This window comes from Asparagus officinalis, unplaced genomic scaffold (assembly GCF_001876935.1).
Source record: "Asparagus officinalis unplaced genomic scaffold, Aspof.V1 AsparagusV1_Un299, whole genome shotgun sequence".
Taxonomy (NCBI): domain Eukaryota; kingdom Viridiplantae; phylum Streptophyta; class Magnoliopsida; order Asparagales; family Asparagaceae; genus Asparagus; species Asparagus officinalis.
The window spans coordinates 14773-27434 of record NW_017972564.1 but is presented as its reverse complement, the minus strand read 5'-3'; the positions used below and the strand labels follow the sequence as shown (position 1 = coordinate 27434).

The 12662-nt window shown below is 40.1% G+C and overlaps 1 protein-coding gene across 2 annotated transcripts in view; it reads left to right on the top strand.

The window, feature by feature from the left end:
• LOC109827569 (probable LRR receptor-like serine/threonine-protein kinase At1g53430) overlaps positions 1–12662 on the top strand; it is a 34901-nt gene that overhangs the window by 12104 nt on the left and 10135 nt on the right. For both annotated transcript variants that reach the window (XM_020394572.1, XM_020394571.1), the window contains exons 20-23: positions 6065–6183; positions 6737–6947; positions 7033–7270; positions 12285–12435. In XM_020394572.1, the coding sequence (XP_020250161.1) occupies positions 6065–6183; positions 6737–6947; positions 7033–7270; positions 12285–12435 (719 nt within the window). The remainder of the gene's footprint in view (positions 1–6064; positions 6184–6736; positions 6948–7032; positions 7271–12284; positions 12436–12662) is intronic.

The following is a 12662-nucleotide window of genomic DNA, read 5'->3' as shown; positions in this document are numbered from 1 at the left end:
ATAACACAAAACAGACTCCACCACACCCTGGTGTGGTGTCTGCCATGGGTGTGGTAGAATCTGTCATGCACCACACCCTCTGCCACATCCACGGTGCAGGGTGGCAGAATCTGTCCTGCACCACCCTCTGCCACACCCATGGTGCAGGGTGTGGCAGACTCGTTTTTAGAATCCTTCTTTGTTTGGGAATCCTCCTTTGTTTGGGATTGTGTTTTATTATAAATAGAACCACGTTTTTTAGGGTTTCTTAAGGAGAGAAAAGGAGAGAATTAGCATTGTTTTGAGCACTTTGAGAGGGAGATATTGTGAGGGAGTTGAGAGCTTTGGTTAGGATTATATTTGAGTGATTTTGTGAGTTGTAACCCGTTATATATTTCCTCCATATAGTGAAATCTCCCCATCCTCTCCCCGTGGACGTAGGTAATTGCCGAACCACGTATATCTCTGTGTTTGGTTTGATTTGTCGTAATTGGTTTGGTTTGTGCAAGTGTGTGGCTTTCTTCTTTCGTGATCTCAAGTTTGTTGTGTGTGTGCAACGCTTCCGCATAGGCGCGCGACAAGTGGTATCAGAGCTCAGATTTCAGATCTAGGGTTTTGGATTAGGTGGAGGAAGATTCAGTTGGAAGCTTGGTTCTTGGAGTTCTAGGCTTTGGTAGAGTTAGTGTTTGAAGTTACCGTTGAAGATCTCGCTTTCCTCGTGTGGTTAGGAGTTCTATTTGGTATCCAATCTAGGATTCAGTTGGGTAATTTCTTATTCCTTTCAAAGTTTGAATATTTCCTTGCATTTTGGAATTTGTGATTATGGGTGAAGAAGTTGGTGAAAGCAGCAAGATGATCGGCACAGTTCAAGTGGGTTTTCAGAACACTAAGATTAGTGTAGTGAAATATGACGGTAAAATTAATTTTGGTTTGTGGATGAGCGACGTACAGGATGCGCTCAATGCTCAAATATGACGGTAAAATTAATTTTGGTTTGTGGATGAGCGACGTACAGGATGCGCTCAATGCTCAAAATTTCAAGGAGACCATCATGATCGATGTGAGGCCACCTAAATATGAAGAGTCGGTATGAGAAAAGATGAATAGGAACGCTTGTGGGGTGATCAGGTCCTGTTTGGAACAGGAGCTGAAATATGATGTGATTGGGGTAACGTCTGCGATGAAGATGTGGGAAATTCTCAACAATAAGTATCTTACGAAGAGTGTTGAGAACAGGTTGTATTTGCTGCGTAGGTTATTCAGATTCCAGATGTCCCGAGGCACCTCGCTTGCGGCTCATGTGAACAACTACACTAAGTTGTTGGCGGACTTGGCGAACGTGGATGAGAAGATCACGGATGAGTACAAGGCTATTATTCTTTTGGGCTCCTTACCGGATGAGGAGTATGATACCTTCGTGCTTATGTTGTTGAACGGGAGATCTTCTATCACTTATAGTGAAGTGACTAACGCATTGACGAACTACGATTTGAGGAGGAAAGATAAGGAGACTTCCCGTGTTAGTACTTCAGGAGAGGCCTTCTCGACGAGAGGTAGAAGCTCATATCCGAAAGGTGATAATAGAGGAAGATCAAAGTCAAGAAGCCGCCACCAATTAGCAAAGAACTAATGTGCATTCTGCAAGGAACATGGACATTAGAATAGAGACCAGTCCGAAGCTCAAGGAGAAGGAGGATAGTAAGAAAAAAGGCCCGAATGCCAATGAGGTGAACATTACGAAAGGCGATGATTCCGATGATTCGTGTTTTTCTCTTTTGATTACTCCGGAGATGAACCATTTGGATGCATCGGATTGGATGATTGATTTTGACGCTACTTATCATGTGATTCCTAGGCGAGATTGGTTTTTATCATTTGAGAGACTCGACGGGGGTGTTGTTATCATGGAAAATGATCAATCCTGTGGCATTTGTGGGATAGGTACTGTAAGGATTCGGATACACGATGGAGTAGTCCGTGAGTTGAAGGAGGTGTGATTCGTTCCTCAACTGAAAAAGAATCTTATCTCAGTTGGAGCTTTGGAGGCGAAGGGATTCAGGGTGACCTTTGAGGATGCTGTAGCGAAGGTTACTAAGGGATCTTTGGTGGTGATAAAGAGAGTCCGCAGTTGTAATTTATACTATCTGAAGGGGAGCACCGAGATTGGCCAGGTTGCTTCGGCTATTTCAGAGGTGGACATGAGCAGATTTTGGCATTACAGGCTAGGGCACACAGGTAAAAAGTCACTACAGGTATTGTGCAAGCAGGGGCTATTGAAGGGAGCCAAGAGTGGTAAAGTGGAATTCTGTGAGCACTGTGTACTTAGCAAGAAGACAAAGGTGAAGTTCGGGACGACCATTCATAGGACGAGGGGCATCTTGGACTACGTGCACACAGATGCTTGGGGTCCCACCAAGACGGTATCACTTGGTGGTCGACATTGGTTCGTCACGTTCGTTGATGACTATTCTAGGCGATGTTGGGTGTACACCATGAAGCATAAGAGTGAAGTCCTAGATTTGTTTGTGGAGTGAAAGAAGAGATTAGAACTGCAGACTGGGAGAAAGATCAAGACGTTGCGATCCGACAACGGCGGCGAGTATACTTCAGACCCCTTTCAGCAACTATGTCGAGACGAGGGCATAGAGAGGTACTTCATAGTTAGTCATACACCGCAGCAGAATGGGGTGACGGAGAGCTTAAATCGATCTTTGCTGGAGAAGATTCGATGTTTATTGGCGCATAGTAGTTTGGAAAAGATCTTTTGGGCTGAGACACTTTCTTATGTGAGCCACCTCATTAATAGGCTGCCTTCATCTGCGATTGAGGGGAAGACCCCTATGGAGATGTCGGGAGAGACAACACATGACTATGACCAGCTTAAGGTATTTGGTTGCCTTGTATATTATCATGTTAAAATTAATAAGTTGGAACCTCGAGCTAGAAAGGCCATATTTGTAGGATTCAAGTGTGGTGTCAAGGGATACAAGTTTTGGGATCCAGTTGATAAGAAGATTGTGCTGAGTAGGGACGTCACATTCGATGAGGCTTCTATCTTGAAGCTTCCCAGCTCTCATCAGGTGGAGAGCGACCCGACAGAGGAGATATCGCAGGTGGTGGAGATTGATGCAGCTCCACAGAGTCCAGATGGTGCAGTATCCATTAGAGTGCCGACTGAGGTGACGTCAGACGAGCACGACGATGATGCGGAGGATACGGGTACTCATGAGCAGGATCAGGGACCGATGGCTCAGGTTTAGGATTCTATTGCGGTTCGAAAACAGAGGAGAGACATACGGGTGCCAGCACGGTATGCCGACACAGTTGCATATGCACTTCCGGTGGAGAGTATTGATGAGATGGTGCCTACTACATTCAGAGAGGCCGAGCAAAGTTCGGAGGCTGATTCGTGACAGGTGGCTATGCAGGAGGAGATGGAGTCCCTTCATAAGAACGATACATAGGAGCTTGTTGAGCTTCCAAAGGGGCGGAAGGCGATTAGGTGCAAGTGGGTGTACACGAAGAAGGAGGGCATTGAGGGCACTCCAGTGAGGTTCAAGGCTAGGTTGGTTGCGAAGGGCTATGCACAGGAAGAAGGTATTGATTATAATGAGATTTTCTTTCCGGTGGTGAAGCATTCTTCGATTCGGATTCTGCTAGCTTTGGTGGCACAATATGGATTAGAGTTAGATCAGTTGGATGTGAGGACGGTATTTCTTCATGGTGATCTTGATGAAGAAATATATATGACTCAGCTATTGGGATTCCGGGCTGCAGGGAAAGATAAGTTGGTTTGCAGGTTAAAGAAATCGCTATACGGTTTGAAGCAATCTCCTCGATAGTGGTATAGGCGATTCGATGGTTTTATGCTTGGTCATTCGTACACTCGGAACCAGTTTGATCCTTACGTGTATTTTCGTAAGTTGAGAGGAGGTGCGTACATTTATTTGTTGCTTTATGTCGATGACATGTTGGTTGCCTCTAGTTTCAGGTCAGCTATAGATGAGTTGAAAGTTCAGCTTTCGAATGAGTTTGAGATGAAGGACTTGGGCGAGGCGAAGCGCATTTTAGGGATGGAGATCGGCAGAGACAAGAAGAAGGGCAAGATTTGTTTGACACAGGTGGCTTATTTGAAGAAGGTTCTACAGCGATTCCATGTTAGCATGGATACGAAGCCAGTTGGTGTACCTTTGGGAGCCCATTTGAAGCTTTCAGCTGGCCTTTCACCGAAGTCAGTTGAAGACTGTAAGTTGATGACGAAGACTCCATATGCGAGAGCAGTTGGGAGCTTGATGTACGCGATGGTATGTACGAGGTCGGATTTATCACAGGCGGTGAGCATGGTGTCGAGATACATACACGATCCAGGAGTGGGTCATTGGGACGCCGTGAGATGGATTTTGAGGTACATTCGAGGTACGCTCAATGTTGGTTTGGTTTATGAGCGGGACACTACAGGTGGGCAGTTGTGCATTGGATATGTTGATTCGGATTATGCCGGGGATTTGGATAAGCGTCGGTCTACTACGGGATATATGTTTACTTTGACCCGTGTGCCGGTGTGTTGGAGATGCACCTTACAGTTTACGGTGGCTTTGTCTACGACGGAGGCAGAGTATATGGTGGTTACGGAGGCTGTGAAGGAGGCTATTTGGCTTCGCGGACTTTTGGAGGAACTTGGTATATCGCAGCGGTCCGTCACCATTCATTGTGATAGCATGAGTGCTATCTATTTGGCGAAAAATCAGGTTTTTTATGCGAGGACGAAGCACGTTGATGTTCGTTATCACTTCGTTCGGGATGTTCTTGAAGATGGTGATGTGAAGATTGTGAAAGTCCACACAAAGGATAATCCGACGGATATGCTCACTAAGGTGGTTCTGAGCAACAAGTTTGATCATTGTCGAAACTTATTGCACATTCGTAATTGTTGAGGCCGTTGACGGTCATTTGGATGAACTACGAGCGGCTTGATCCCTTGGGAGAGGGGGTACGTAGGCAACCACATTGGTGCAGCCGAGTTTAGAGAGACGACACATTGGTGCTCATGTTGGTGTCCGCTCAGTGTTGGGAACACTTCGCCGAGGTGGAGAATTGTGAAAACGGCGAAGAAATTATGAAAAACGTGAAGAATAACCCAAAACAGACTCCACCACACCCTGGTGTGGTGTCTGTCATGGGTGTGGTAGAATCTGTCCTGCACCACACCCTCTGCCACACTCACGGTGCAGGATGTGGCAGAATCTGTCCTGCACCACACCCTCTGCCACACCCATGGTGCAGGGTGTGGCAGACTCGTTTTTAGAATCCTTCTTTGTTTGGGAATCCTCCTTTGTTTGGGATTGTGTTTTATTATAAATAGGACCACGTTTTTTAGGGTTTCTTAAGGAGAGAAAAGGAGAGAATTAGCATTGTTTTGAGCACTTTGAGAGGGAGATATTGTGAGGGAGTTGAGAGCTTTGGTTAGGGTTATATTTGAGTGATTTTGTGAGTTGTAACCCGTTGTATTTCTCCTCCATATAGTGAAATCTCCCCATCCTCTCCCCGTGGACGTAGGCAATTGCCGAACCACGTATATCTCTGTGTTTGGTTTGATTTGTCGTAATTGGCTTGGTTTGTGCAAGTGTGTGGCTTTCTTCTTTCGTGATCTCAAGTTTGTTGTGTGTGCGTGCAACGCTTCCGCATAGGCGCGCGACAGCTTTTAGATTATACGCTAATTACTTCAAATTATGAGCAAAAGCTTCCTATCAGTGAGTTGTAAATTGAGGCGGTTGTTGTTTAAGTATAAGGCACAAAAAAGTAAAAAAGGGGACAACGTACAAAGAAACTACATAGTCAAAAACCTAGAGAAACAAACAATTTATGTTCCACCCATACCAGAATTGCTTTGTATGTCCATATTCACATATTTTCTGAAATAATTGATAACATACCGAGGGATTTTACTAGAGTTGAAGTCATGTCAATAAATGCCACAGGCAACTTATAGGCTTCGCGTCATACCTATCACAATGTTAACATCTTTCATGCGTCATACCTATCACAATGTTAACATCTTTCATACGAACATTTTTCCTTCGTGCAGAGCTCAGAGACCTAAAATTGATGACGGGTTATTTCACCTTAAAACAGATTAAGGCTGCAACAGGCAACTTCAATCCTGCAAACAAGATTGGAGAAGGTGGGTTTGGACCAGTTTATCAGGTACATGGAGGACTCACTGCATACATTTTCAATTTATACAGTATTCTGTCACATTATATGCCTTTTATGATGCAAAACATCACTCACAAATAATTTGTTTCTTTATGTAATTGTTTTTTTCTCTTACGGACTATTTTCAGTTTTTATCCAAAATTTTTATCCATTATTTACTTTGGTACCTGAAGTTTAAACCTGTCAAACAGACATCGTAAAGTACACTTCGCTACTTTTTGTTAGTTGAGATTCAACAAGAATTAGATCATGCAATTGTTTTGGGTCACTGTTACCCTCATTTTAGAATAATACCTCATGAACCCCCTTATTTTATTCTACTTAAGTGGTTATTAAAATGTTATTTCACGTCCTCATCCTTAAGTTAACAATATTAATTGCCTCTTAAAAATATTCAAAATCCAAGATATCTTTTGGGAAAATGTAATTTCAGGGTACTATAGTTCAAAACGGGTGAAACTTTTGATGTGTTAATGTGAAAATAATCCTCTCTTATATATTTTGTTCTGTTAGTTTAGCTTTTCTTTTTGTATGTTCTCAGGGTGTGCTTCCGGATGGTTCTGTTATTGCAGTCAAACAGCTCTCTTCAATGTCAAGGCAAGGGAACCGTGAATTTTTGAATGAAATAGGCATGATATCTGCTTTACAACATCCACATCTTGTGAAGCTCTTTGGTTGTTGTATTGAAGAAAAGCAGCTATTGCTTGTATACGAATATTTGGAAAACAATAGCCTCGCTCGTGCTTTATTTGGTTTGTTCTTACTTCCATGTTTCTTGTAATTGTCCAAAAAATATGGTGATAAATTGTTCATAAGTTCTCCATTCCAATTTCTCAGGTCCAGAGGAAAGCCGGCTGAATTTAGACTGGGAAACAAGGTGCAAGATTTGCCTTGGAATAGCGAGGGGTCTGGCATATCTTCATGAAGAGTCGAGGCTCAAGATTGTACATAGAGACATCAAAGCGACTAATGTCCTGCTGGATAAGAAACTTAATGCCAAAATTTCTGACTTTGGCTTGGCTAAACTTGACGATGAAGAGAATACCCATATCAGCACTCGCATTGCTGGGACAGTGTAAGTTTACTAATATTATAGCATATATTCTGCTTCACGCTGATATTATAGCATTTATACAGTTAAATATAGTAATATTATTCTCTTAATATTCTATCTTCTCTACTAGTTAACATATAATCATGTATTTATGTAGCATATTCTTTCTTTATTCTCTCCTTTATTTTCTACCTTTATTGGTACTTTCCATATTAAGTGTTTAACTTGTATATGTAACCATGGTTATCAAGAATAATCATATTTTTCAATTCTAGTCATAGTATTAGAGCCATCTTCTTCATCTTAGAGGTAATTTTTTCTTCTTTCTTGACGTCGGGGCCACTGAGCGGGTTTTTTCACGCTTCCCCTCCGCGGCTTCGACATTGGCCATCGCCTTAGACCCATGGCGACCAATCTAGCCGCCGGTACCCCACCACTATCGCCTGCAGCCTCAATTATGGCAACGTACTACCGACAGCCCTCACCCCACCAGCAAGTATAACATTGCCATCAAACCCTAACTGTGACTACTCACCCAACCATAGGTTGCCGCCACTCCAACTTAAATGACCGCTCAACCACCCAACGTCAACCCTAACCCATCAACAAACCACAAATCCGCAGCCTCCAACCAACATGACCGCAGCGATAACCCCACTGAAGCCCTGCCCAAGCCTACTGTCATGTAAAAAATAGAGTGTCTTGCAAGTGCACACAATAAATTATAGTATAGAAAATATTGAACCACAAGGAGAGGTTTCTTTGGTTTTAAATTGAAGATTTTTATTTTATGAAGTTGTTTGACAAAAGGCTTTTTATGGGGAAAAAGTTTGAAAGTAGGTTTATGGATTTTTGTCAAGGAAAAGAAAATGAGAAAGAGGGAGAGAAAAGAGCATAGAAATGCAAACAACCAAAGAGACAAGGGAAAAATAAAACAAAATAAAGGAAAAGAAAAACAAGAGAAAAGGGGGGAAATGGAGAGAAAAGAGAATTAGAAATAAATTCAAAAATCAAAAGAAATAGAAAATGAAAGAAAACATGACAAGTAATAAAACTAGGAAATAAAAGAGAAAGACAAGAGAGTTAAACTAGAAAATTAGGATAGTTCCACTAGATAATTATTTACTAGATCTAGAAGTTACTCTCTTTTTTTAATCATTTTTAGAATTAACAAGTATAAACTATCAATCTAATTAAAGAAAGCGTAAATTATCAAGATAAGATTCTAAAAATAAATTGAAATTCATGCATAGACAGTCAATTGAAAATAATAACCCTAGAATACTAATAAGTATAGATTATCAAACCACTTAAGAAAAATATAGCCTATCAAATTAGAATATTCTATCAACTATTATTTTATTGGCTAATCTATACATAAATAATTAAGGCATAAAAGAGAGCAAATCTAATTCTAATAAACAAGTTATATTAGTTTCCTCCTATCCTAATTATCCTCAGAATTTTAGCCACATATTCATTAAGTTTTTTATAAGCAAATAAAAGAAAGCATGAATAAAAAGGCAAGAAAAGAAATTGAGAAAATAAACTAACTATCCGAGCATGACATTAAATCTACTCCTAAATTAAGCAAGAAAAACTAACTAAGCATTAAAATTAGACAAGCAAAGCAAAGCATGAACTAAAGGAATTAAATCTAACCTATTTTCTAAACATGCAATTCTAATTAAACAAGAAAATTTACAAACTAAAAACTCACATGGCTACGTATTGGCCCCTTGTACCGACCCAAACTTCTTCAAGTATTCACGAGAAAAAAAACTTAAAAAAGAGGAAATTTTTTATTTTTATTGCAAAACTAAATTTTATAATATTTAGAAGGCCTATAAAAGAGTGGTCCTCCTATCCACTAGAAAATGATTTATAAAATTTTTACATCTCTAACCCTCACTCTTTACCCCTATTTATAGACTACATGAACCAATCTCCACCCTTGGATCAAACTTGAGCTCTAGAAAGCAATTTTCAGCCAAAGGATGCATAGCTAGAAAATTCTGCACTGATTTCAGGATACTTACAATTCTGCCATTGATTCACTAAAATAGTCATATCTTGAGTTCTACAACTCTGCTTTGACTCAAACTTGATTCGTTGTATATGTAATTGAAAGACGGACAATTCTATATGATTGACTACTGGATCAATAAAATCACCCTGCACACTTTCAGGTGAAACACGTTACAACACCTCATCGATGAGCTCCCTTGGTCACTTTCGCTCCAATTTTACTTGGGTCTTTGGGCTTTGTTGAGTTGGCTTCTCTTGACTTCTTTTTTGGCTTCAATATAGGTCTTTTAGACTTGAGATAATTTTCACTTGAGCTCCTATTCATTCAACTTTTTATTTATTGAAAAAGTATTAAAAACACTTAGTAGAAAATAAAAATTATTTAAAAATTATAGGAAATAATGGTATTAAAATGCAATAAAATTGTTAATCACCTGCTCATTCACCACAAATTCCACCTTAAACCAACTAGAAACACACACACCACAACAAATGTTTTTCCTAATGCCTTATCCTAAACATCATCACCTTCATGGTCTTAGGAACCTAATCTTCAACCATGCAACACAACCTTCATTCTCACCTGCAACTACAAGCAACTCTGCCTAGACTCCACACAAGGCATTCCAAACCCAAACTCCACATACTCGCAACCACTACCTTAATTCCCTCCCACAAAGCTTTGCAATCTCTGAGCCTCCAAGCCCACTACATCAACATGCCCTCCACCTGTTTGACCAAATTCCCCAACAAAACTACAAACTCCAACCAGTACTCTGCAGACCCATGACGAAAACCACCCCATTTCCTCAATGCCTGCTTCAGCTTCTTTGCCATCTGCTACAATCTTAGCACACCTCCGCTGTCTCACCAAAAACATAGCACTCACCACTGCCCTCACCACGCTCTCATTTCGCAACTCTCGAGCGCCGCTAATCCTCATTGCAGTTGCTATCAACCTCCGCTGCTTGAAGCTCCACCTCCAGCCCGCGAGCTTTCGCACCACTTGCATCACATCTCAAGAGCTTCCCTAAAGCAATCATGCACCACCTATACTTCCGATGGATGCACACAAGGTTTGTTGGTTGCACACAAGGTGTTCAATGAAATGCTTGAGCGACATTTCTCACCCTCTGTCCCTCTTCTAAGCTCAAGGGCTAAAGCTCTTCCCCAGTGTTTTAAAAATAGGCCGATTTTATCGATTTATTGCTGATATATAAAGTTTGGACTATGGTTGATGCGATTTTTGCAAAAATATATCGCATATAGTTTTTGACCAATTTTCCTTGTTATCGGTGTAAATCTGATAAAGTGGTCAATTTCTCATGGGCTAAAAATCGCCCAGTTTTCTACAACTTACATTCTAAATGAACTGGTTCGAGTTTGGAGACGAACTCGCTTTTTTCATACCTGACCTGCATATTAAACAAAAACAATGCTATCTTTTTCTATTTCGCATCCACTAAACAAAAATAATTGGTAAGTGACCCTAAACATGTGTTATTTGCATATTAGCATGTTTATTTTTTATTAAATATGCTTAGATTACATTTTAAGACATATATTATATATGCTCATCATCCAATATAACACTCTAATTTTTACTACTTATCCCCGATATATCCCGATAACTAGGATCTGATACGAATTTTGGTCGTCTGATATATTTTCGATATTCGATATTTAAAACGTTGCTCTTCCCCGGTAGCTCCCCTGACCCTCTGGCCAACACCCTTGGCCATGCTCTCTCCCGATCAGCACCTTGGTCCATGTTGTCCCTCAGCCAGCACTGCTGGCCACACTCCATCCAGTGAACAACTACGCCCTCACCGTCTCTATCCAAGCTCTCACTGGAAAGCACCGCAATATCTCCTATCTGCAAGCAAATTATCATTCACACTCCTCGGCATATTGTCTTTGGTGCTCAAATACAATTTGAGTGGGGGTGTTAAATAACATAGTTAAGACTATCTTGTTTTTCTTTATTTTTTTCTCACATCACTGATGATAGTAGAACTTTTCCTGTTGCTCTTTTATATAGAGACCTTAATGCAATGAATAAAATTATCAAGTTCTTTCAGATCTCTCTATACTTATCATACATGCGTCACACTGATTGAGATTTAAGGAAAATGTCAAACTATAGTTCTCTAACATCTCCTTTGGAAGCTAATGGATGAGTGTACAGGAAGTAATAGCAAAGAATTTGTCAATTATCCTTCTCCTCTAATCCCATCAGAACTTTTATTTCCTAAAAATTGTACTAAGTTTTTTGTTGATGCAGTTATGAAACCGATACCACTCACATCCTCTAATCCCATCAGAACTTCTATTTCCTAAAAATTGTACTAAGTTTTTTGTTGATGCAGTTATGAAACCGATACCACTCACATCGTGCAATGTTATTACCCTTTCAAACAAAGCTGTTAACCTTAAGTAATCTAGTAACTAGGAAGAATAAATAAGTTGATCTAACAGAAATATAGATCATGATAAGAGGAATGTATGGCATCCTAGCATGCTCTCTAATAAAAGATAAACATTGGTTCAGAGTTCTCTCCAGCTACATATTGTTCCTCAATAATTCTGCTACATAAAAATCTTGGCCAACAGTCGGAGGATAACAATGTTGAGATAACGAAAGATCCCCTCTTGTCATCCCACTACAACCTTAAACTATTGATTTTGGAGAAAGGAGATGACAACTATTAGGGGGAAAGTTCTGTGCACTTTAATGTATTTTTCTATGTTGTTGCACATGTTATTATATACGAGAAAGGAAGCAAAACCTAGGCTTAAGGTTTTTTTTCCTTTTTGGAGTAATATATGCCTTTAAGTTGTAGTACATAGAACATACTAAGCTTCTCGCCTAATTGTCGCTCTGTATTATGATTATCTATTAAGAATAAGACTCCGATAGAAACTTTGTTGTCTTACTTTAGCATTTTGTGCTTTTTATTTTTCCTATTAGATATTTTATTGCTTTAAAAATGATTTCATTTTGCAGAGGGTATATGGCTCCAGAATACGCAATGAGAGGTTACTTGACCGATAAAGCAGATGTTTACAGTTTTGGGATTGTGGCTCTGGAAATTGTTAGTGGGAAGAGCAACACAAATTTCAGGCCAAAAGAAGAATGCATGTATCTTCTTGATTGGGTGAGTATTGAATCTTCAGTAGTTTTTACAAACCTTATTTCTCATTGTTATCATCAAAGAATTCAATCCATATGCATTGTACGAGAAAATCCAGCATAAACTGTGGCTTTCTTATTGGTATTTACACAGCTACACATTTTCTTGTCATATGCATATCTCTAAACCATCACATAACTACACTTTGTTCTATACAGCTACCTTTCACAAAACTTTTTATACAACAAGGT